Source organism: Cydia fagiglandana, chromosome 9 (assembly GCF_963556715.1).
Source record: "Cydia fagiglandana chromosome 9, ilCydFagi1.1, whole genome shotgun sequence".
In the NCBI taxonomy this organism is placed as follows: Eukaryota; Metazoa; Arthropoda; class Insecta; order Lepidoptera; family Tortricidae; genus Cydia; species Cydia fagiglandana.
In genome coordinates this window covers 5,260,919-5,288,247 of record NC_085940.1, presented here as the reverse complement: position 1 = coordinate 5,288,247, position 27,329 = coordinate 5,260,919, and the positions used below count along the sequence as shown (strand labels likewise).

Below are 27,329 nucleotides of genomic sequence, written 5' to 3'. Positions count from 1 at the left end.
AACTAATCGGAACAGTCTCAATAAGGTTGCTTCTAATTATTTATAAATAAATCTGCAACAAGCAAAGGAAAAACATTTATTGAGCTAGAGCGAACACAGTCAGACCGAGAAAGTTCAACACATGTTTAAAAATATTGATAATATCTTGAGCATGATTTGCGTTAAAATCTGTCAAATTTTCTTCAGCGTCGGCAATTTCCTCCCACGCATCGATTTGTTTTTCTAGGTGGAATAAGCAAGCTTTTGTCCCCGGCGATATGTATAAATTGTACTTCACCAAGAGATTTTCCTTCATTACAATTGGTACATCGTACAATTCTAAATTTGGACAGCCGCCGAATATGCAAGTACACCACTCGGGTGTTCTTTTAAGTGGCTTGGTGATTAGAATTTCTTCGCTTTTCGAAATTTCCATCTTGGAATCAGCAACAAAATAGCTTATAGGTATATCCACTACAAACTGATAGATATGCAAGATTTATTGAAATATAAAACGTCAATAACACTAAAAAGTTAAAAGACCTAAAGGAAAAAGGATTAACATTATTTTGAAACAACTCTAAATAAGTTTGCATTTAAATTTTAAATACCGTAAACTGGGGCTCTTTAGAAACCACGAGGCTATTTGGAATAAGGGAGGTGTAGGTTTTGAGTCCCTATATTTTTTGTTATGGAGATGATAGAAACTTAGATCTTTTTCTGACAAAAGATCTAAGTGTCTATCATTGCCATTACAAATAATTAGGGACTCAAAACTTATAGTTTTTTTTATTCCAAATAGCCCCGTGGTTTCTAAATAGCCCCAGTTTACGGTAGGGCTATTCCCTGAGGTCTTTCGGTTCCTGTTGTAGAGGTTGGCTATGGCCTGCGGGTGACAAAATGTATGAACTGACAGGTGACTCGATAAGTCAGGTTAGTGCCCGCTATTCACTATTGCCGAAAACAATCGAGACATTCGTGCCATTCTTTCTAAACTTCTTGTAGGATTGAGAGGGACAGCACGCACACATCGGCTGTGCTCGGCAAGAGTGAGAGAGTAGAGCAGGCTAGAATGAGTCTATTCATTATTACGGTGCCGGCCTTATACATTCTGAATCATAATGTGGATATATAATTATGAATTCATACTCTGAAATCTGGGCCCGACCTCACACAATCTGAATCAGATCCATCTGAGAAATTAGTAATTCGAAAAGATGTGTGTAGACAGTAGGTAAAAAATATTTCGGGAGCACCTTTAGCTAAAAAATGAGGCTAATAAATAATAAGAACATAAATCAAGCGTTGGCTAAAAACTGCGATTACTGAAATTTGCTGCAAATAAATAAGGCGTTTGTGATATTAATCTACTAATAAATTATAATGACATTAAAAATTGTTCGCTTAAAAATGCGATTACTGAAATTTGCAGTAAATAATTAAGGCGTTTGCGATATTAATCTACTAATAAATTATAAGGCCATAAAATAAGCGTTCGCTAAAAAATGCGACTTAAAAATTTGCTGCAACTGAATAATGCGTTCGCTATATTCATCTAACAAATCCAAAATAATGTATTTATTTTTATTTGTTTATCAAAAATATAGAATCCACAAACTGAAAAGCTTTTGTAAAATGGATTTCCATGCGTTGTTGCTGTAGTCTATATACAAAATCGAACGCAGCAAATACACAGCATTCGGTTTGTATGAAACCGCTACTAAAACCCTGATGGTGATGTGCAAAGCCATTCTCATTCTTTGCTTACTCGTGATTGATTATAACAATTCACTTATTATAATCAATACACAAATTACAGCCGTATTATTAGTCCTTTCGAAATACGTACCTACTACGATCTCATCGTTTGTATTCATCGTTTCTTATTTAAGCGGATATTGGCGGGAACTTACCTGAAAAGTAAAAGTAAGATTAGAAATGTGCAAGGATTAATGGATAGAGTTAGACCAAGATATGTCTGTAACGATTTTGATAGCACACGCAGTGCAAGTGTTATAAACGTCAATCTTCTATGAAATCATGATGTATAAATAAAGCTAGACAATAGCGTTGAAATTTTCCGGAAAAAATCCCGTTTCTTTCCAAACAGCTCGTTTTTTTCGGATTTTTACGGAAAAAAAACCATGAGATTTACCGCTTAAATTTTTCAGAATAAAACAATAAAAGCGATTTAAACAGGTTTCAATCGGTTATTTTTCTTAATACTGGTGACATTTGACATCGGAACGGTGTCAGTGTCAGTTCAGTTCAGTTGTCACAGTTGTGTCATTACGCTTATCAGTCGGTTGGTTTTTTAGGGTTCCGTAGCTCAAATTATATAATTTTAAAATACATAGGTTCGAAGTTATTTGAGAGAATAGCCAAAAAATTACCATTCCCCCCCTTTATCTCCGAAACTACTGGGTCTACTGGGCTAAAACAATCTTGACGTGTCTTTTTATTGAAAAATGCTTTTAAAAATTAGTTTATATTACTTATGAAAGCCAAAGAATGTAAAAGATCGTATATTATTTATAATTCTAACATACATATTTGCTGTGACTTATTTTTCAATGGTGATTTTTAATAAAAAGATATGTCAAGATCGATTACCTTCTTTCTTATGCTAAAAAACTAACTATAGATTCATGTGATTCTCACTCCAACATTTTTTATTGGGGAAAAAACAGACATAGGCAGATAATACAAAAAGAGGACATAGGTTTATACATTAGTAAGTGCAACCTACATCCTGAGACAATTCCCACTATGATTTGTAAACCAAGAATATTTAAGTGGCATTGTCATAGGATTGAGGTAACAGGATAATAGATACTAAACTAATATTGGTTACAATTATTATAACAAGTGCTGCAACTCATATTATAATATTCCATAATCTGAGAAAGCGCGCAATACCCGCACATATAAAACAAAGGTCGTGTTTGATAACAAACCGTATAGGAAGGGTGATAGCGTATAAACAATAGGTGTACCACGTCGCGTGACAATGGATGAATTAACGTAATATCGGCGTGATGTCATCGCGTGAGTTGGAAACGCATTCTGGAGGAACTGGAATGTTTCTTATTTGCCTTTTTAAAGTATTTACGCTTTTAAAATACAGCACCATTTTGATGTGAGAACGTGCTCGGAAGTTCTAGGAAATGCTCAGTAATGCCAGAGGGAAATTTGCCTCCCTTTCACACTTACGTACGAGTTACAAGTGCGACAGAGGCAACAACGTGGTTTGCGATAGGCCCTCAGGAAAAATGCACCTTGGTGCGATTCATTTCAGTCGTGACGCAGACAAAAGTCACCTTTAAGTGCGATGCGTGTCCCCAAATACCTACGACGGGGCATACCAGAAAGGGGACGTGACGGGTATGGCAGCTTCCTTAATAACCTGCAGATCTCTGTTTATATACCGAATTTAAAACTAAGTTAACAATCGTTACAATGCCAAATATCGGATATGTCGTAACGTGGTTATATGACTCTAGCCATCATTCGATATTTACCAGTTTCTTTTCTGTGAAGGAAAACATCATGAGGAAACCGGACTAATCCCAATAAGACCTAGTTTCCCCTCTGGGTTGGAAGATCAGATGGCAGTCTTCTTATAATTCTTGGGATTAGTCGTCAAGTGGACCCCAGGCTCCCATGATCCGTGGCAAAATGCCGGGATAACGCGAGCTAGAAGAAGATTACTCTATCCATGAGCCTGATAGTCTGTTTAATCTGGCAACGGTGGTAATAGCTAGTTCTAGATTAGGTATATTACGGACAAGACAATGACATATCTTGAACATAAAACATTACAGCAACAAAAACACAAAGACTATGGAAATCATTATCAGAACTATGATTCAGACATAACTTCAATAGTTATTTTTATGACATGGCATAATGTTCTTTTGTAGCCAACACTTTCAGCATATTAAGCAACGACGCGGTAGGACCAAATAAATGGTTAACCATTACGTCGAAAACACACCTATACCGCTTCTGGCCATGTCATGAATCATTGAAATCGATTCAAACGATCAATTCTTTGCAAATTAGCGTCCGTTACGTTTCGAATGTGCCTTTTTTGACACAGCTAAATGACCTATCGTGAGTCTTATTGCCATGGGGTAAGGTCTGAAGTTGGTCAGTTAAGTGTGTTAGCAATCCGCCCTGAGCTACACTATTTGTTTAACTAACTGAACAACCATCAGATAATTTTGTTTACGTAAGGCTGTACTGCGCTTCGTTAAGCCACGGTTCAGTCTAATTAGGGTTCGGTGGAAGAGATTTATGACTTGATCTGGTTGATATAGTATTTCAAATATATTTCCTAATGTCAAAATTTTGTTCCGCTGTTGCTCTTGTTAAGTCGTAAGCAGGTATGAGTACACTTGAAATTTTTTCAGAATACCTCCAATAAAGTATAAGGGATAACAACTTGCATGCTGATGTAGCACCTTTTAAATTGCCAGAAGGTCTGCGCTTACAATCGTACGGGCCGTACGCTTTTTGCGAGAGCAAAAGCAAAATGTAGAGACAACGAGTGCATATCTTGTGTTAGGTGGAAGTGCAATGTCAGGCTATAAAGGGAGTGTGCACACTCTTATTATGCCGGTGGCATGGCATGTCTGCGTTTTCATACATCGTCCGACACGTTTATTTGGAGTTGAGCAGCGTACGAAATGTACCAATACACACACGAAATCCAATATCCCATCAAATAATATAACCATATTCGAAACATGCTCCTCAAGAAATGTAGAAATCTTAATAAGTCTACACAAATGGCGTCGAATCGCCATACTGACCCTTCTGACGACATTCCTGAAGAATTTTCAATCATTAACCGATGGTCGGTCGAGTGGTACCGTTACGGCGATTACACGTCACAGCCTCGTGTCCTGTCCAGTCCAACCAGATGGCAATACCGTCGACCCACTTCTCGAAGGTCCCTCGACTTATGCCATTTAAGGTACGGCAGGGTTACGCAAGCCGGGTGACTCTGTGCGAACTGCCGTGCGTAATTGTGATACCTTTTCATCGTAAACACGATAATCTCGCAAATCGTTTTGGACATGTTTGATATGGTGTTAAGATAGAGACTTGCTTTATATGGATTTGGAAGGACTTTAAAAAGGTTTCAATGGAGTAATCAGAAATTCCGGGTATTACGTAAAAGCCTACTTTTTAAACAGTTTTTTTTCTCACGTAGATGGAAATCAGGAGCATACAGTCCACCGAATGGTAAGCAGTTGCAACTACACTACTACTAGGGCTGTTCCACGCGCGTAGCCGATCATTGAAAATCCTGTATTCCTTTCTGGAAGAAATCCATACTGTAATGTAAGCCCTTGGAAAATACTTCGTCAAGCTTCATCATTATAATTATTTACAACTGAAGCTTTCGTGGGAAAACATGGAAAACAATGCACATTAAGTATTGCACGCCTGCGGAACCTTCTGGACGCAGATAAGGCAAAGGACGATAATGTTGCTTATGCTGAGAGCGCGTTCTAATATCAACGAATGTAACTATTATGGTTTCCCCAGCGTTAATCAATGCGACCAGTACTTCCATTTACATCTTGTAACCGACACCAGACCGGCAATTACTAATCGGAATGCAATATTCAAAGCATTGGCGCCACAAAAGTCCGTGTCAGGCCAAGAAACTCCGAAAAAAACGAGCCTAAAAGACCTCAATGAGCGTTGATTGCGTACCAAAGCCGTTTACAGTTAATAAATTCTACACCATCTTGTGCAGGTTACTCAATGTGTTGTGGCATATGGTTGGCTAAATGGCTAAAACACGGCCTTATAAGGTCTGGACATATGGACGGAGCGTGAGTCGTGCTGACATGTCCTTTTGTTAGTTGGAAAGTTTAGACGCCTGTTAAAGGCCAATGAGGTTGTTTATTTACCGGGCTGCTGTGAGGCTTGTACTCAAGAGTGGATATGACTCAGTATATAGGCTATTAATATCGAGGATGAAGTGCACATGGTAGCCGTTTTTATACTATCGTCAATGAATCATCTATTCATCAGATCCTTGCACGTGTGAAAACTAGAAACTTATTATGTTTTAGCGCCAGATTTTAAAAAAATTCAAAGGACGTCCCTAGGTTTATATGATTTTTTAGATGTGATGAGAATGTGATGAAGTTATAATATGAAGGTATTTAAAACCAAATCCGCTATGCTAGCTAATCATGTCATTACGGGGTTGGTGTGACAAGAGTTGTAAAGAGAACGTCCGTGACCAAATTTTGAGGAACGACTCGCACGTCTTTGACAAGTACGATTTCTTCATTATTCCTCATTCATTGTCCGTTGCTACAGAATGATGGATCATCACAATCATCAGTCACGTAATCTTTTACTTTCAATGATGGCACAAGTTATTATGAAAATAGCAATGAATATGTAATTACAGATTTAAAGGTATAGTTATAGGACTCAGGCGAACCATAAAGGCTTAAGTTACGAGTATTTATTTACCCGACTAATGAAGAAAGAACGGAATGTTTTTCGAGTGGCATATTATACACTATTTCTTTGGCTGCGTAGGGCAGGGCAAGCTTTCTAAAGTATCAATATGTAAAACTAAGTAAAGAAATCCATGTAGGCGCTAAGCCTTCCCTAGCCGATGTACCCTTCTTCATGTATCGTGTAAGAAACGTAACAACCAGTTGCTAAACGAAAGAGACGATCCGAGACAAAAAAATCTCCTTAACAATGCCGTAACTCGCCTTAACAAAGTTCGCTAGATTCAATTTGAGACGTTAAAAGCTGCTGCTAATGAACAGCATTCCATTTCGCGCTAGGCAATAAAACGTCCAAATTAATTGTGACGTCCCACGGGCAAAGGTACCTTATGGCGGGTATGGAGTTATGCATACCCCAGTAATCTACAATAAATAAGCTATCGATAACACAAAAGATCAACCTTCTAAGTTGCGTAGTTACAGAGATATGATTTTTTGAAAATAATGTTGTGAAATGAGCAACTTTACAATAGAGAAGTTTTAAGTTTAGCCGCCTAAAAAACTATGTTCCTGAAGTAAGTTACATAGTTGACTACAAATAATAATACCTTATATATCTGAGATTAAAAAAATGTTGCGACTTGTTCTGTAATGCAAATAGAAACCTTTGATATCGACTGATTTATGTGTATACTAACCAATCTCTTGAAAATAAAGTTTTATTTCATTTTCACGATTGATTGCAATGAGCTCTCAAGATTTAAATTGTATCTATTAGAAAACGACACTGAGAGACAGTTTAAGCAAAAAGCAATGCCGATTTAGAGGTGAAAATGTATTTTCTGACTTTTTCAGATAAAATCAGAAAATTGAATATTTTTACTTTTAATGTAACAAACAATCAATTTTTCTGAGCACATATGAAAGAAATTCTATCATTCAAATGAAATAAATCCTAAAACCCCAACTAAATACTATATTTAACCCCTTATGCCACTTTAAACTTACATAACAATTACAGTATTTGCTCCATACGTTTACGAAAAGGTACCTTATGGAAATAAATCTAATAATACATCACTACAAAACATCAATCACATTGAAGTTTATCTTTTATGAATAGAAAATATTAATTTACATTAAACTGCCACAAATTTAATTAGTTCTTCGTCATAATAATCTTAAAAAAGACCAATAATTTGTATGTAATGAAAAGGTACCTTGTGGTTAAGTTACATGATGAGGCATGATGATAATGGAACAGTTAGGATAAATTAATAATATTTTGGGGTAAAGATGGTATAAATAGTCTATTTCTTATCAATAATATATTTTGGTTGCCATTGAAGACAAGCGGCATTGAGGTTCAATGACCTCAGATATTCCATAAGGTAATGCGTCGGGTATTGGCATTTTTCAGCAAACCAATGGCTGATTTATTGCATGCGACCAAACCAAATGAAGATTATTCTAGTTAAGAAAGACTTGACGAGAGTAACTTTGGTATAATAGCAGGCTACTTGGATTTGTAATGTCGGTCGATGTACGGTTATAATATTTGCTAGGCGCCCCAACCAGAACTGAAATTATCAAATTAGTTTTGCAGAATGCTAATACAGTTCTCTACCAAACTTCTTTTCCCGTATTGACTAGTTTTTTTGGGAATTTTCAATCTTTTTTCCATAAGGTACCTTTTCGACTAAACTCTGAGACGACATTACTAGGCTTATAACTAACTTGTAACAAAAATAAAAACAGGTAAACAAACGTTACGCATTAAGGTTTCAGATCACACAATAAAAAAAAATTGAGCATTTTTTCACCTCAAAACATTTCATATCTCCGAAACTAGAAACCCTCATAAGGTACCTTTTCCCGTGGAACGTCACAATTAAAGTCTCTCAAGAACATCACGGGACAAAGACAAGAACTGATTATGCTAAAGTTCTGTTCAATTTTCAGCAACATGTTAAGCTATTATGGAACGTATTTTTGAAGTTTTAGGTTTGGTAATGGCTTGCACGGATGAGCAAAATGCTTTGTCGAGCCTCCCGCGTAGTGCATCATTCGCATTGCGGACTAAACATTTGCAATAACGAAATGCTAATGGTAATAAGCGGGTTTAATATTATGACCGTAATAAAATTGTTAGGTTATTGCCATTCCTTTCTATTAAGACTGTTCAACCGAGGTAGTATAAGGTTTGTTTTATCAGAATACCTAAAGCGATATTTAACTTTATCGATACCTACACAATAGATTGTAGTGGTCAATTGGTCATCAATGGATAATGTGGCTGTATTAGAAAATTTTATTGTCTTATCTTAGTTATATATTAATCAATGCCGCCATTTTTACTTTTTGAAAATATTAGTTGAAAACGTGCAAATTATTCTTGTCAAAGTTGTATGATGTATGATTTATCTTTATAAATCATGCAAGGATGCAATCAAGTTTTTAAATAAAGAGAATCTTTATTCTCTTTATTTAAAAACTTGATTGCATCCTAAAATCCTAATTCAAAGAATTCGCCCGGCTGCCAATTTATAAGAATTTAAGTATACTATCGGTTTCCTTGGGTATTGCCATTCGTCCGGATTTTTCCGGATTTGTCAAAGAAAAATATGTAACCAACGGGAACCACTGTCACTTTTTGTGTCAAATCGGGGTAAATCCCTAAAGCGACCCGGGCCCTACTTGGGGACAGCCTTTGATGAAATATCGATATTTTTTTCACAGAAGCGGTACTATGTATCCACCCAGATTAGATACCAGCCCTTTTTGGTAATCGGAAAAAGCTCACTTTACAACGGTGAAGCAGAAATGTGTCGCTTTGCACTTTTCCACGCCGAAGATATATTGAACCGCTTCCATATACCGCACTCTAAGGTTGCCACATAAGCCAATGTACAAAGCCTAACGTCTTATGTGCCCGCCAATTATAAGTAATGGCATATTGGTTTGATCCGACGTCATATAACTTACGGTACAATCACTTGGACGTATATGGCGACGTCTAAATCGCATGTCGTTTGCAATTTGTTAATGTCGACCTGATTGAGCAACGGTATAAAACGCTGCGTATTAAATTCTTTAGATGATTATAAATGGAACGGCGAATATAGTCAAAGCAAATCCGTGTAAAGCGACACTTCGCACCACCTGTTCGATATTATTGGTTATTAAATAGTTCTGTCCTGTTACGATTTGATGTCGGCTCAAGGAACTGTTGAAAGCAACGATTGATTGGTCTGAGGCAATCGGAGTAATTTGAGTTAAATATGGCGCCGGCAGCTGTCATCAAGCATATTTTAAACTATACGATTACGTTTACAAATGTTTTGGTGCAATTGGACTGCAATTAAATAGTCCACTTGAGAATATTGTCTATTTCAGAATTATTGAGAATCTACCGAACTTATACTGAAGCTTGTAAAACAGCATATAACTTGTACTTGTTCTATAAAATCGAGGAAAGGTTGACGCAAATTCAAGGAATTCTTGATGTCCTATGTATATCAGATAACACAATCAGTTACTTAATATAAAGAGCAATGACTCAATTTATGGTTGAATCAAAGAATAAACAATGTTTGGTATAAAATTGTGTATGTCGTGTCAAAACGATTACTGAATATTTCATAAAAACCTTTATATCGCTCGAACTATTGATACCACTAAATTGACCCAGCATCTACACTACATAAATTCATCAAAGATAGTAAAGAGTACGTTTAAACATTTATTTAATGCATGGAACATATCAACGACGTGACTGCTCTAGAAATAGCCTTTGCATACGTAGGTTCTTACAGTACCGTCTACGTCAAAGATAGTTTTATAATATTGCACCTTACTGCGTTGCAATAAGGCGGAAAAAGTATACATATCTTTGACGATACAACCGTACAATACAACGAGCAACGTGTGAAACAATTACCAGCTGAAATACCCCCTATTGGAAGGAAATAAGCACTGTAAAAGCGTTAGTAGGTTGCCTAGTGTACTCGCAGATATCGTATCTCGAAATATTCTCCGTACAACGGTTTCATTCATATTTAGATTTATACCTAAGTGTGCGATGGCGAGATCGTGGATCACGTTTTTCAAGGAGGTGGAGTAAAGTAAGCTATAATTATTGAGCAAGGCTTAAAAATTGCTTGAAAACTGCACTGCGAAATGGAGCTCTGAAAGAGGTTACGTATAGCATTCTACGTGAATATTTATTCTGCGTACTACAAGTTAAAGTCGGGCGCCAACCTCGAGGTAAACCACAGAACTTTACTTCAATGTGTAAATGTATGTCAGCAATGTCAGCATAGCGCTAGTATTCTAGTACTTAAATCCCTTTTCCGTAGCAAATGTCTATATATACATTCGCTTTATTAACCGACGCATCGCTTCAATTCATTATTTTACAAATTATGGTGTAGTTATAAAACAGCAATTTCTGCAATATTTCTAAAATAGTAATTTTCAGCACTTTCTAGACAACTTGGCACTTTAATGAAAACAAACGCGAATGAAGTCATAGATATAAGTTCCATTGACGTATTCATGGGAAACGTCCATTATATCACCGCCCGTTTAGAAAACACTGCTGTTCTATATTTACAACCGAATAGTTATTTTTAAAACAAAATACAAACGCTGTAATAATATGTAACTTGTGAACTTACATTTTAGTTAGTCTTACACATATGAATTGACGGAAATGGCGTAAGTGACAGAAATTAACGATGGTTACGCTTGAGCACAAAATAAGGTAAGGTACTTATAGGTTAGTTTTATAAGAGATGAGACAGTGACAATGTCTTCTTCTTCTTCTTTGGCCAACCCTCTTCCCAGCTCATCTGGGGTCGGGTCTCTTATATTAAATATGGAGAATATGGCCTTAAATATGGAGACAATGACTGTAACTGGGAAAATCCAGCCATTCCTGAGGAAATTACGACTTTGATTTCAAAGCTAAGTTAACTGAACTTGAAGATTATTTTCATCTATTTTTTCATGTCATAGGAATTATTCAGATAAAACGGAATAATAAATCATCATTTCATTGTAACTTCGAAATTGTGGATGGAATTGTGGAAAAGCTAGTTTTATAATTTCTGACTGTCATTTACATAACAATTCATCTCATTTCTTTTCCTCGTCAGATAAAAAGAAAGAACAATGAATTAATGTGCGAAACATGTAAAAGTTTAAATTAATAAACGAGTAAAAGGCTGGCGAAACATATACATATTACTACACAGCCACGTTTGGTCCAGATGGCTATTAGGGGTGGGTGGCCGGAGTTTTCTCTGCATTGCAGATAGAATAGCGAGGCACTGGACAAACTGTAGCGTAATTGCAGAAATCAATAAAGGATAAAAATTTACGATCTCACGACTAACAGATAGACCGTTCACGGGATTTATTTGCAGTGATCTTACTATAATTGATTGTTATTATGGAATTGTCGACGACAAAAATATAATACTATTTTACCACAATACACTGAAATTAAGTAAAAAACGGACAAATATGTTTTTTTTTTGTTATTATATCTATAGGCGAAATTATTCTTCTGTTACAGTGATTACAGTATCACTGGAGTTTGGCTTAATGCGCCAGTACGCCACATATGAGAACAGCGCAAATCAGAGAAGTTTCAGTCTTTGCATAAGACATACAGTTGATACAGTCGCCATCAGATATATCGGAGCAGCCAAGGTGTTCACAATATCTGAACAAGCACTATAACGCCTTGACAATAGAGGCGTGTTCAGATATTTGTGAGCACCTTAGCCGCTCCGATGTCTGATGGCGACTGTACAAATCTCAGGCAATTTTATTGGTTTCCTTTTTGGCGATGTAACTATATTAAGCAAAGGGATTTTTTCAAAGGGATTTTGTCGAAGATCTTTAAATATAATATAAGGTTGTTTTTAGCATTAGGGGACTATGTACCTACAATACAAGTAGTATTTCAGCACATTACGGACGCATTAAACAGCGGCGTTATCCGTGCCAAAACAATCTTTCGTCCATCACACGCCTACATGATAAAAGCCAGACTAGGTTCCATTTTTCAGCACGTAAATATGGTATGTAAAACCACTACACCTAAAGATTTGCCTCGTATTCTCACATTTTGTTGAGATGACAGTTTTGTGCCTAAAATAATGGAGCTCGTGAAATTCCCATGGCATACGTCAATGTTTACATAGCTGCGTCAATGTTAACATCTGTAGGTGAAACGAATAAATTCCTTATATATATTTGTCATCGTCACTATATTTTCCTGGGTGAAAAACGAACCTACCTCTTTTTTTTTGAGTAGGTTTAGGGATAGATGAACTTAAAAAGTGCCCCTAGTCTATGTTAGGGATGAAAAACCCGACGTCTGTGTAATTAAAAGTTATCCAATTTTATATCTCTATTGTTATATAGAGAACACTCCAAAATTTTATTTAATAATAAGGGAAAAGCGCCTTCCGTACCGTGTAATTGTTTGTCATTGTCATTACGCTGGGTTATCTATGTCGGCGGCCGATCGTAAGATCAGGCATATCGTGAAACGTGAAAATCTTTGACTCGTTCCCTGAGTCGACGGCGGGGCTCCTATTTCTGGGCAGTTTGCCCTTCGCCCCCTTCGGGCATCTGAAGCAACCTATCGAACCTATCTTACTTATATATTGGTTTAATGTGACTATCCTCAAAACAATACACAGGAACATTACGATCTGCCTGATCTTACGATCGGCCGTCCACATCTACACGCTGAGTCACAGAGACATATTTACACTACATTACAAGTACTTATCAATTTATCTTCTTTAAATCATACCATATTTCTCTCGCCATATTGGTACAACAAATGAAGCATAAACTACAATTTCCGAGCCCTTCTAGTCTACGTTTGAACCACAAATAATTTGTCTGCGACGTCTGAAAGTTTAAACCCTGTCTGCGCCCTCGGTACGGTACAAATATACCAGTACTTTAACTTCATATATATTCCGAGTATTTTTAAGTTAGGAGAGGGTGTACTATTGTGGCTGGGCGGAGCTGGAGGAGGCCACGCTGGACCGCGAAGAATGGAAATCCCTTCTGAGAGCCCTATGTCCCTGATGAGGGATAACAGGATATCATCATCATCATCATGTACTATGTGTAGCATGTGTATGTGTATGTGTGTGTGTGTGTGTGTGTGTGTGTGTGTGTATGTGTGCGCTCTGTTGGATTAATCATTGAGGAGAATTCAGCCACGCTTTGCCGTTTTCGTATTGGGTTTGTTGGGTTTTCGTTTTCGAAAAAAAAGCTCCATATTCATAGCGTAATTTCTCCCACTCATCATGTTTTTTTTTATCAGACAGTATGTATGTAGGTATGTCACTCTATTGCACATATAAACAGGTTATTACATTGCCACGTTTTACCGTGTTTTTTCCCGTACGTCCTCCGGACTAGTCTAAATTGAGGAGCTCGTGCTTGCAAAACACGTCGGATTGTATAGCAATGCATATTTGAGAGGGCGCTCCAGATTGTCTGCGGTTGATTGACCTATGTCGCGGTAATAGGATTGGGAGGACCTATACATGACCTGACTGAATTGACATAATTTGACTACTCCAGCACTAATGATTTGATTTCTTTTATATGCAGTTATTATGCTGTCATGTTTCACCGTGGTTTCTCTCCCAGACGTCCCCCGGGCTAGTCTACATCGGGGAGCTCGTGTTAGGAAAACTCGTCGGATTGTATAGTAATGCATATGTGACAGGACATTCGCAGGTTGCCTCCGGTTGATTGACCTGTGTCGCTGTACATAATAGGATCGAGAGGACCTATTGATGCCCTGTCTGCATTGAAATAATTTGACTACCCCACTAATTATTTGATTCTTGTATAGGCAGTTATTATACTGGTATTTTTCACCGTGTTTTCTCTCCTGTACGTCCCCTGGGCTCGTCTGCGTTGGGGAGTTCATGGTAAACTCGGATTGTATAGCAATGCATATTTAAGAGGAGACTCCAAGTTGACTGTGGTTGATTGACCTATGTCGCGGTAATAGGATTGGGAGGACCTATAGATGACCTGACTGAATTGACATAATTTGACAACGCCACTAGTATAATTATTATAAATTGACAATGCCATGTATTCGCAATCGGACGTTTATTGTGTTTGACGACCGGTCTGGCCTAGTGGGTAGTGACCCTGCCTGCGAAGCCGATGGTCCTGGGTTCGAATCCCAGTAAGGGCATTTATTTGTATGATGATACAGATATTTGTTCCTGAGTCATGGGTGTTTTCTATGTATTTAAGTATTTGTATATTATATATATCGTTGTCTGAGTACCCACAACACAAGCCTTCTTGAGCTTACTGTGGGACTTAGTCAATCTGTGTAAGAATGTCCTATAATATTTATTTATTTATTTATTTATTTATTGTGGTGATATCCAGTGATGCCAAATTATTTTAAAGCTAAACCTACTAGGAGTACATAAGGAAACATCGTTGCCACATATACGTTCGTTCGTAATAATTAACGAAGTCAACTAGGGCAGAATGAGAAATCAATGTTTTCAAGTAGGTATACGTTATCGATTTTAGGATGAGGTTTGGCATAAATCGTAAAACTTCACACGGTTCAAGAAAGTTGATGTTCATTTCTATTTAATGCTCATTTGTAACGACTCTATTGCTCTTGACTGGCCTATCAGACTTCCCAGTCACAGACTTAGGGGTCATCCATTAATTACGTCACACGTTTAGGGGGAGGGAGGGGGTCAAGAAAATGTGACATATTGTGACATGGGGGAGGGGGGAGACACAAACTTTGTGACGTCACTTTAACTTCATCAGTAACCGAAAATTTATTTAAATTATTTAGTTCGCTGTACATTTAAATAACAAGTTTTTAAAACGAAAATAGTTTTTAATCGTTTAATTTTCTTTCCTAAGCAGTTTTGGGTTATAAAATTACTAATATATATATCGTCAAAAATATTTTGATAAAATATTAATAATACTTAGGTACTTCCTTAATTAGATTTGGCGATTTCGTAGAAAAAATGTGACGTCACACTAGGGGGGGAGGGGTTTGCCAAATGTGACCAAGTGTGACAAGGGGGGGGGAGGGCTCAAAAAACCTAGAAATTGGTGTCACGTAATTAATGGATGACCCCTTATTTCCAAAATCAGCCTTTGCGGCAAACCCTGTTTTATATATAACTACATTTATTTACATAACAGATACACTAAACAGTGATACTACTAAACTATATCATTAACTAGCTTAAATCTAAAATAGGCCCTTGAGGCATTGTACCAAGGCTGCTGGCGGCATTTCCTCGCTGTATCGCAATGCTGATACGTTTTGCGTGGAAGCCGCCAGCTCTGCGGTCACCAGTTACGTCAACCAGACTCTTCTTTGATTTAATAGTCTACAAATATGCAATATGCTAATAGTAACAATGGTAGAAATCAGTTTCTATTTTCATATAAATTTAATGATTAGAAACAGAATATCGAAATGACTGTACAGCGATAGATTGATTAGCCATTGTTATCCGATAAATAAAACCATAACCAGATGGATATTTTTTGTACATTTTCCCCAAGTCATGAATGACTATGACTAACGCGTAAGCAAGAAACTCTTATCAATGTATCATTATCAGATTCTATAAAATAAGCTGTAGATTATTGTATTTAGATAGCTCATAGCATAGTAGTAAAAATAAAAATTTTAATATCAAAATGATACCGGATATTGTGGTGAATGTATTTGTTTATAATGTCCATGTTATCTACGTGGACGTAGGAAAATTGTTATCTTTAAATTTTAATAATAAACTTTGATGTCATTCCAGTGTCTATTCATGATTTTTTAGTGTTCCGTACAAAACTTTGTTCACGGAACACTTATGGGATCACTTCGGTCTTGCAAATCAGTTGAATGCGTTTTTTTGTTATTTAAGGCAGGTTTAAGTGGTTAAGTACCTAAGGTAAGTCAGTAAAACTAAACTAATGAGTCATTGTGCTGTAAAATTAATTGATCGAGTGAAGCGATAGTCTCCGTTTAAAGTCTAGCAAGTCTAAAGTTGGAGTCTTGAGCAAAAATGCTTTTGCATGCCCTAATGTTCTCCTCTGCATCAGATCGCATTTCTCAGCCGGTTTGCGTGAAATTTTGTGAGCGGTTTCAATAGTGAAATATAATTTTCTTGTCGATTCAGTTTTTATATTTATTTCATAATGGCGGAGCTATGGAGGTTCTCGTGAACCTATTCTACAGCTCACAGACAGAACCGAACTAGTGACAATTGGTTATTGAAAAGCTTTTGAAAACAGACGAGAGAAAGACATATTTTCAGGATGTAGATTTTCTTGAAGGTCGTTCGTAGCTCCTTTCCAACCAGACCGTTCTATCATTCATATCACGTCATTCCCATAATGGTTGTTCCCATAGATAGAAAAAGTGATTGTTTTGCGATTTAGTCCTTCTATGGTTTTGAAAATCTCATGTTTATACGGATCTGATCATATCAAACGACTATAAATGGACCATGAAGACCATGCAAAGATATAATTGACCGACTTGCAAGAGAAGGAGCTGTCGATCTACGTGTCTATTTTAGATGCCCCACGCGCAGAATAAACAACTTACTTTCACAAACTCTTTTAATCAATCGTGTTATTGTAGAAGCAACCTTGGATTGTAAGACATAAAGTACACGATTCAAAATTACGTCACAATGATGTGCGCTTAGGAAAGAATAGGCAGTTTATTGTTTTTAATTTTATGTATAAGTTCCGGGACAGCTTTACTGTTAACTTTAACATGTTTTTTGAGTTCTGAGCATACATATTCTTACTCGTAATGCAGACCTGAAAGATGTAAAAGCCGTTGCAAAGTCAATATTAATGCTATTTCGCGGTCTAATCGGTCTTTCACGAAAATTGCGACAGCTACTTCCGGGCATCTTTCTGAATTCAGTAGTACATATGTGGTTTTAAACACTCTACAGGACCAGGTGTGGGAACTCGTCGGTTCGCATCGAAGTCGTCGAACCAAGGCAAGTAGTAATCCAATAACATGCCTAAAGAGGAACATGCCTAATCATGAAAGCCAACCAGATGCCCGTAAGCACCTTGTTTATGAAATGTTCGGCCTAATACGTGACTCATACCCAGTTATCGGCACTAAACGTGACTTGCGATGGATACAACAGAACGTGTGAATTTGAACGTTTAAATCTTGGCAGCGAATGGTAAGCAATGGCTGTTTAATAAAGTTTTTTGTGTCTGATGAACAGCATTGTTCTCCAGTACATCAATGTATTGTGGCGAATTAGGATCTGGATACGCTTGCGAGTTGAGGTTAGATCCCTCACGTGGAAAGGACTATCAGGCGAAGAGTGCCACAAGTACCAAGGCGCTATAACATCTGTGGAGGTTAAACGCACGTAGCGTATATTCGCGTGGGCCGCATCCCCGCTCTCTCCCCGCCAGGTCAATGACTGCCGGGGCCGTTTCGGCCGGGCGCGGCGCGCCTCACCTTGACATTCATCTCGAGCACGACGCTTTGCCCAAACGTTTGAAAACTCGACTAATGTCAAATGAACGTTCTACCACCACCCTAAGCTCTAATCGGTCGCCTACGCGATTCGGCCGGTTGACCAAAGTTCACACATCGAAGGTCCGTGTAGACGAAACACGTCTGCCTGCTGTTTATGCCTGCCTGGTACAAGAAGTTCGTTTTGATGAAGAAATTGAAATTAAAACCGGTTGTTTTTGCTCGGGCTTTGAGTTGAGACAGATCAATGAATTCGGCTTTAGTGGACTCGTCTGTATTATTTAATAATAAGTGGATACTTGGTTAGGTTAACTATTGTTGCAAAAACATGCCTCTTTTCAGAGTTCAATCAAATTTGTTTTTCGATACATTATGAAACAATGAATTAATCAGTACCTACACTTTTTTTATTAAAACAATAGGTATCACGATTAAATTTCCAAGGAAATATTTCTTGAGTGAATCTAATATTTGTTCAAACTATCTACAAAAATTGAATACTTAATAAGGCGGATATTTGATATGGCTTCATTTGTATTAATTTCTACTCCCTCTAGTTGCCATATACAACTAAATAATTACATAAATATCAGTATACTTGACAACAGTTGGTGTATATATCCACTGACTAATGATTGCACAATATGATATGATTAGCCTATTAAATGAATAATTATCATGAAAGCGTCTTTTTAGTCATCCTCAAGCGACCCAGATGATCTCATGGCATGGTTGACATTTCGGATGCATGGAGCTTACATAACCACGCAAGTATTCAAGTGCTTCAAGATAATTACTTACCCATTGTCCTTAGGTTACATTACGACATTTACTAATGTGAGTTTACTTAACCTACATGATACACAAATGACCAGCTGTAATCACTTCTTGGAATAGTTATAGGTGCCTATTAGCGTTGACAGTTGGAGGGGCATGATCGAAGACAAAATAACTAAGTGGACACTTTACAGACTTGATGAGATGATAGGTAGACAGAGTTGGCTGTGGTAGTGATTGATATGTCCAAAAAGAATTCACAAAGACAAGACCTTGTGGGATCTTATTTGCATTGCAGTCTTATGGTTCGAGCTTTGTTTTTCGTTTTCGTATACTTGTGTTTAGCTGTGCAATTTATCTGTGATGCAGTTCCTGTCTATGTATACGCGAACCAGCGTCAGAATCTTCTTTTCAACCATTGGTTGTCTTGAACAACCAACCAACCAGTCTTGAACAACAAACTTTGGTTGGTTGGAACTTGGAATTGAGCACAAAAATATTAAAAATTGTTTAAAATCTCGCAGGCCTGTAATTTTCAATGTTTCAGTGCACCAAACGTTTTGGTTTCCCTGGTGAAGGCACTACGTTGACCATCGATCAATGTTCGCAAACTTAATGGTGCGTGAAATCCTTACATTTAAATAACAAAGGTACGCGTACCATACTGGCTCAGTACTCCAAAACAGCAAGTCCATGCTGATTTACGCTTATGATATGAGATACGCTTTTTCGGTCCAGTAACCACCATTAAGGTACGTACGGTGACGTTGGTCCGATTGTTCTGATAAACTCGTTAATTAACCGCTCGTAGTTATGCAATCCTGGTGCTAAAATTAAACTGTCTGGCTATGGTTTAATAGTTACGATAGTTTAATTTAGGTACCTAGTGAGGTTTACGTATATATAAGAGTTACGTTTTATATAGTAAATCAAAAATAATATTAATGTAAAAGATGATGGAAAATAGTGACGTAAATAAGAAGCTCTGCTTTTTCGATAAACCAGAATAGATAGAGTGATACCAAAGAATATGTAAACTAAATAATGATTTCTAAATCTTATAAATATGTGCCTCCATGTGTAGGCATAGTAAGCGAAATTGGACCTGCAAGTTACGTCGTATTGACAAAGCACAAAAATGCAAAGAAATCTCTTTCTTCTAACTGTCGAAGACTTTGGACTCTGTGGACTCATTTCGATAATACGCATCAGTTTTAAAGCCAATATGGCGTAATTATTACGTGCTAAGCAGCCTTAGAATATTTAACGTTCAATTTTTGAACGTTTTGCCCATATGGCAGTTAATATAAAGTATCTGTATGATAATGAGCCACTTAAGAGCCAACAGGAGTGGTCATTTCTCCATACAAACGTACTCCACTGTTTCTTCCGTGGGTTTCGATGCTAGAGCAATGATTTTTTCAACACAGATTAATATTGTCAATATCTGTGTCGGACCATTTAGATTTTTTTTGATATTTTTGTTTTTTAAGGCGCTAGAGCCCTTCAAAAATCGCTAATATGGCCTCATTGACAATGCCGCAATGAGAGGCGTAGTATTCAAAACTGATATCAATTAGCCAAAAAAGCAAAACGGTCCGACACAGATAATTTCATATATCATTTAGATTTCCAAATTTGGTTACGATTGGTTAAGTTTTGGAGGAGGAAACAGTCGAGTACGAAACCTCGATTTTAGAGATTTTTACGCAGGATTTTTCACCTTCTCCTTATCGCACTAGTTTTAGGAGCCACTTCCGTTAGCGAGACGGGTATATTTACCTAAAATATTTAAAACTCAGCTCCTGTTTCGTCTTAACTTTAAATATATAGATCTATGCAGAGCGGTTTTGGAGGCCACTTTATAAATCAAGAGATTGTTCAACTCTTAAAGCTGATAAGAGGAGTGCTAAGTGATAAGCAGATACCTAAATCCTCTTTCCTGAGCAGAATATATATTCTACAAAATCTATCTCATATGAATATACATTTTTTTAATATAAAAACCATGTAAGTTAATCAAAAGAAGGCTTATTTTATTTTTAAGAGATGGTGGGACGAATTAGATGCATTCCAGCGGGATTGGCGGGATCTTGCTCAGCACAGGAAGGATTGGAAAGGGAGAGGGGGGGCCTTCGCCCAGCAATGGGACACACACTAATAAACATTTTTTTTAAAGATTCTTCAAACTTTTAAAAACTATAATGAATAAGTTTTGGTATGATTAAGAAATAATTTATAAAAGGTAATGTAATGACAAGTATTAAATCTAGCCTGCAATACATTTAATAAACATTATCTTAACATCTTGCAATTTATTAAAGGTAAAAAAATAAATTGCTGCAATTAAATCTCAATCCAATTATGTGTGAACAAGTCCATAAATAAAATTGGTCAAGAGAATTTAAGATGATTTCCTTTTTAAATTTGACCTATACATAATTGCAGTTCATACTGATTTAATAATGTGATAACAATCCACAAGCATAGCATGATGTGCTGTACATAAAGGATATTTCATAATATTTTGTAAATATTAAGGAAAGTACCCTGTCATTTGGTTTCTACTGAACACCCGTGGTACTGAATTTGTATGGCATACCTACACACTTTGGATTTGGGAGTTAGGACAATGACCTCCTTCATAGATTTTGACAACAAGCAATCAGTTTAAGGTACCTATAACCTGAATATGATGTGTACATATTACAATTTTTTTTTAACAATTTTTCAGGATCGCTTCAAAGTTGCAACAGCTTGTCAGAATTGCAACAGTATAATTTATTACAAGTAGCAGCTATAGCAGTAAAATATTGTATTACTTAGATGGCAAGTAAATTAATGTTTATACAAGCATAAACTGAAACATAGTAAACATTGTAGGTTAACAGTGCCTATAGGAACCCATTAAAGGTTACTATGTTATTGGCTGGCGCTTATGCTGTTATTCACGACGCTCCTATACGAATATGCTGCTACGCGTCCTAAATGCCAACTGCCATAAGGTACCTTTACCCGTGAGACGTCACATATTATTTATTAATCAGAAAACCAAGATTAGCAGCTATGCTGATTTTATGGCAAAATATAAATACCTACCTTTTGCTTTCTTTGTTAACACTATTGCTTAAATATGATGTAACACATCATGGATATGTTAGAAAACATAGTTATGTTTACACATAAACATAGTTACAGTCACCCGCAATAATATGTTACTCTTTGAAGGCCGCAAAAATATGTGACACACTCTTTATGGCTCTACAAATAAGATAGTGTTAGATATTTATGAGGCCTTAATTGTGTATCATATTATTGCAGATGACTGTACATCAGTACTATGTTTCAGAAAGAATTTCTGCAGAGCCATGTAATTTTTTTTTTTAGTTCTTATATTAATAAAACCTAACCACAAGTATTAAATCAATCAGTTACATCAATAGGTAACAAAAAACTCTAAAGTATGACTTCATTGTTTAAAGTGTGAATCATCTTAACTTAAAGTTAAGAAAATGTTTACTGTATTTCTTGTAAAATATAATGAATTAATGATGTCATGTACATTATCCTAGATAATTGTATAATTATAAAATTGTGAAGTAACGTTTTATGGGAATATTTCCGTACACGGCGGGAAGAAGTTGATAACTCGAGATATTCTAGTGAAGAAATTCGAACTTAAAATAAACTTACATAAGGTTCAAATTTCTTCATTTTTTTCTCGCCAGATATCAACTTCTTCCCGCCGTATACGGATTTAAATAAAAGAGGATCATGCTATTATTAAAAGGACTACAAGGATAAGGTAATATTTGTACATTTTCCCTCTATTAATAATATTTGACCTCTGCATAGGGATAAAGTCACAGACAGTTTTTAATAACATTAGTGTTAACACATTTGCTGCGGCAATTAGTGTAATTCATAATTAACCATACTTTGCATGGGGTCTCTTGACCCCCTACAGCATAGAATGTGATAACCATATAAGGCAGCGGTCGGAACATGCGGCCCGCGAACCTCCCTAGCTATTTTGTATGTAATATTGACATCAACGTCAGAAATATTACCAAAGTGCGGCCCGCATCAACTTTGTTAACTACTATCCTTGGGTGCTAAAAGGTTGCCGACCGCTGATATAAGGCAATGTAACAACAGAAGTATTATCAATGATTCTGTTCAATAACTTTCAAGCAGGATCTCTGAGGGTGTACGGTGAAAACGGAAAATCGAAATTTCAATATCTGCTTCACTACAACATGAATATGAAAGAGTGATAGAGAGGCAGATAGCAAAATTTGATTATTTTTTTCGCTCTTGACCCTGAGTATTAACTTTATAGAAAGGGAGATATGTAACTAACTGGGTGTCTGGCCTATAACCACTCAACCGTCCGGCCCGCAAGACTGTTTTCCTGTCAACCGTCCGGGGTTTTTTAGCGACGCACGCCCCGCGCAGCGCATTCACAACTTTCTACAAAAATTATAACTACACTGCCATCAATTTTTTTTAGAGCTAACTATTTAGTTAGGCTACGTTGTCGCATCAAGAGAATTAGTAAATAATGCCAAAATATTCCGTTAGATGGCTCTGAAATCAAATCTTTCTTCCACCCCTTTGGATAGTAAGGTTCCCGCGGACGGTTAAGAGCATATTTTTTTGGATACTATGCTATCGTCGGACGGTCAAGTGGATAACTGCGAACATCGAAGTTCGCAAATTGTGGGCATTTTTCTCTGTCACTCTAATTACCCCTTCATTGGATTAAAAGAGAAAGATCCCCGCAATTTGCTAATTTCGGTTTTCGCGGTAGCCCCTCTGGTACCCCAAACTCTCTCTCCATGGATACTTTATACAACTTCAAGTGCCTATGTTAAATGGGCCCATGAGTTACAACAATTTAATAAAAATTTGTTACTTATGTGATATAAAATTAATATGGTATGATCAGATCCTTATTCTTACAATCAGATTGCATGCATGGAAAACAGATGTAGTAACAAAAAGAAAAGTGTTCTTAAAAAGTTTGGGGTACTTACATAAATGAGGCCGGAGTAGTATCTGTCCTTGATGTTATGCAGCACCGATGCTTCATTCAGGCATGTCAGCTCTGCCATGTCCTCCACCTTGTCAAACTTGGGAGGATTCATTTTCTGGATGTCATCTATCTGGACCAGCATCCGCTTCCCCGACTCTGCGATCTCCACTTCCACCTCGTCTCCTCTCTCCCCCTTGATTCCAGCCGCCACGAACCCTTGCGTTTCGTGGGGCACCCATACTAAACGCTTCTGCGTCCATTCCGCCTGAGTGGCCGGATCGTTGAAGCTGTTCCGATCCACCGATAGATACCGGAGCTCCGGGTCGTTCCTATCCATGTCAACCATCGCTAACCACGCCGCGCGCCTCGACTTGCTTTACTAACGCCGGCACTGAACACATTAAACGGTCGCGCCGACCGACACTGCACCTCACAACACTTTTAAAAATGCACCCGCGTTCCGAGACCGCGCGAGGCGCCGATACAAAATGAAGATTGCGACTGACAGGCGGCGGAGTCGCCGACGGTTACGGTAGGAGGGATGGACCGGTCGACGCCCGACTTCACGTTGAGTTTGTTCTTAATTCGTATAAGATTATTGTTGTAAGACTTAAATGTAACGCGGTTTCGTTCACTTATCCTAACATAGTTATTGTTATAGACATAGTTTGTGAAGAGAAACGAAGAAAAATAGTTTTTCCACTGATAAATAGCAGGAAGAAACGCAGCACAAAATCTTGCCGATTCGGTTTTTTGTCGTTGAAATTTGTTTTATGTTACGCAAATCAAATCAATGCGGCGGCCGTTAGTGTCTATTTTAGGATTGGCTATTGTTGTAGAGTTTTTTTTTTCGAAACTGATAGTTACCAATGAAAATGGTTTTAGTAGTCTATGGTACGTGAAAAACAGAAAAAATGAGAAAAACACATCGAAAACATGCTAAAGGCTAATGGAAGATGATGGGAAGATGATTGTTGATTTCGTTGGATTTTATTGAATCAGTATGATATGAAATCTAGAAAGTTTTACTAGTAAACGCTTAAATAATTTAAATCAGTTATGCAAATAAATAAAATATTCTAATTTTTTTTTATTAAATAGTATAAAGGGCCCTGCACACAGTGCGACAAAGCGCACTACAATAGGGTTACCAGTAAAGTAAAAATTGGTGAATATATTAATATTTCTTTTTTATAGTCTCAAACCATTTCCGTCAGTAGAAACAATCGTAAAATTAAAAAAAAAACTTAGGCGTGAAGGGTAATTTTCTCATAGAAAATTTGAATTTTGCGCCTTTTTCAACAGACAAAGTTGTTTGACCGCCTATATTTATTCATTGTTGATCTCCAAACTCCAAATTGTAGTCCGACAAGAAATTGTACAAAATAATTGAGGGTGCCACTTCCTACTTAACTGTCACATTTTTGACGTAAAATGCTTAAACATAGCAACAATTTACTATGGAAATTTATTAGTTTCACTTTATTTAATTTCTAATATTTTATGCCGCACTATAAGTTCTCCCCAGTGATGATTATATGTTTCGAGATTGTTAGAATGGTCAAAAGAGGTTTGGCGCCAGAGTACTGGCCGCATTTGGTATTCTATAATTTCATATCAAATCGTGTTTAAAAATTAGATTCTATCAAGTGTCATGCTGCGTAACTGTCTGTGTTTGTTTTGCTTAATAAATTAAAACTAATTTATTATTTAATATCTTATTTATTCACAAGGGACTCTGCGTTACAAGTAGTGATAATATTATGTGTAATAATAATAATATCAGGTTAAGGGCCGTCGCGCAACCATAACTGCGTTATGCCCATAGTGTGAATAATTTAGAAGATAGTGTTGGCAAAATGAGTGAAAATGCAACTTCGAGTAGTAGCATCAGTGGTTTGCCATCTATAGAAAAACTGGATGGTAATTCCAATTACGCAACATGGAAGTTTATGATGGAACTGTATTTGGTCCACGAGGATTTGTGGGAATACACGAGTGCTACTCCTGCAGCCACCGACGTTTCAGGTACGAAACGGGACCAAAGAGCGCGTGCAAAGATTTGTCTTATGGTCCGACCCCATTGTCTAGTGCATGTCCGTAAAGCAAAATCAGCTAAGGAAGCTTGGGAAGCATTAAAGAATGCATTTGAAGACAAAGGTCTGAACAATCGCTGCCGCCTATTGTCAAAGCTAGTGAGCTTGACGCTGGAACAATTCTCGTCGGTTCGAGATTATGTGACATCTGTCATGGCGACGTCACAAGAGCTGTTAGATTTAGGGAAGGAGATTGATGATGAGCTACTAGCAGCTTTACTTCTTCAAGGCCTTACCCCAGAGTTTCAACCGATGAGGTTGGCCATAGAGAACAGCAACATTAGTTTAACTACCGATTATGTGAAAACCAAGCTGTTTCAAATGGAAGATACCTTCGCAGCAGGCTCCAGCGAGAAGCAACCAACATCTGCGCTGCTAACAAAGAAGCATAAGGGCAAGAGTGCACCTAAATGGAAGACCAAAGGAAAGGTCAAATGCTTCATTTGTGAAGGACCTCATAAGGCACAGGAATGTCCAGAGAATCCGAAAACGAGGAAGGAGGCACTGCAAGCCTATGCGCTTGGTACAGCGATGAATCCACACGCAGATGACTGGATCATAGACTCGGGAGCGTCTTCAAATATGACTCATCGGAAATCTTGGTTCAAAAACTTAAAAGACTCTAAGAAACCCTTGAGAGTGACATGTGCAAATGGTAATGAGGTACTTGGCGAAAGTGAAGGTACGGTAGTTTGTGAATCTATAGATTTGACTATAAGCAATGTAACTTATGTCCCTGAATTAGCCTCTAATTTATTGAGTGTGAATGCTATCGCGAAAAAGGGACACGTGGTGGTATTTACTGAAAAAGGGTGTGACATCTTTAAGAGTGATGAATGCAAGATTAGAGGTAAGGCTGTAGTGAAAGGTGTGGAAGAACGAGGCATTTATAAAATAAAGTGCTGTTCACAGGGTTCTGCGCTTTCATCTGCAACTGCAAGTGACCAGCTGATGCAGTGGCATCGGAGGATGGGGCATCTTGGTATGAAAAACCTCAAATTACTCAGAGATAAGATGGCAACAGGGGTAAGTTTTCCTAACACTTTATCTAAACTTGAGTGTATACCCTGCATCATGGGAAAACAGACAAAACAACCCTTTATAAAAAAAAATAAAGCGACGCGAAGCACTGAGGTGCTAGGTCTGGTACATTCAGACGTCTGCGGACCTATGGAGGTTCCTTCAGTCAGTAAGGCCCGATATTTTTTAACGTTTATTGATGATTTCACTCGAAAAACTTTTGTATATTTTCTAAAACAATAAAACGAAGTGTTTGAAAAATTTATGGAGTTTAAAGAGTTTGCTGAGAATCAAAGTGGGAAGAAACTGAAGATCCTTCGCACAGATAACGGCACAGAGTTTGTCAATAAACA

The 27,329-nt window shown here is 37.2% G+C and overlaps 1 protein-coding gene across 1 annotated transcript in view; it reads right to left on the bottom strand.

Moving 5' to 3' along the window:
* The window catches only part of LOC134667208 (myosin heavy chain, non-muscle), a 114,309-nt gene extending 89,690 nt beyond the window's left edge, over positions 1-24,619 (bottom strand). Inside the window, exon 1 of the mRNA XM_063524535.1 lies at positions 23,862-24,619. Coding sequence (XP_063380605.1) covers positions 23,862-24,206 — 345 coding nt within the window. The 5' untranslated portion in view covers positions 24,207-24,619. The remainder of the gene's footprint in view (positions 1-23,861) is intronic.
* Positions 24,620-27,329: the final 2,710 nt, after the last annotated feature.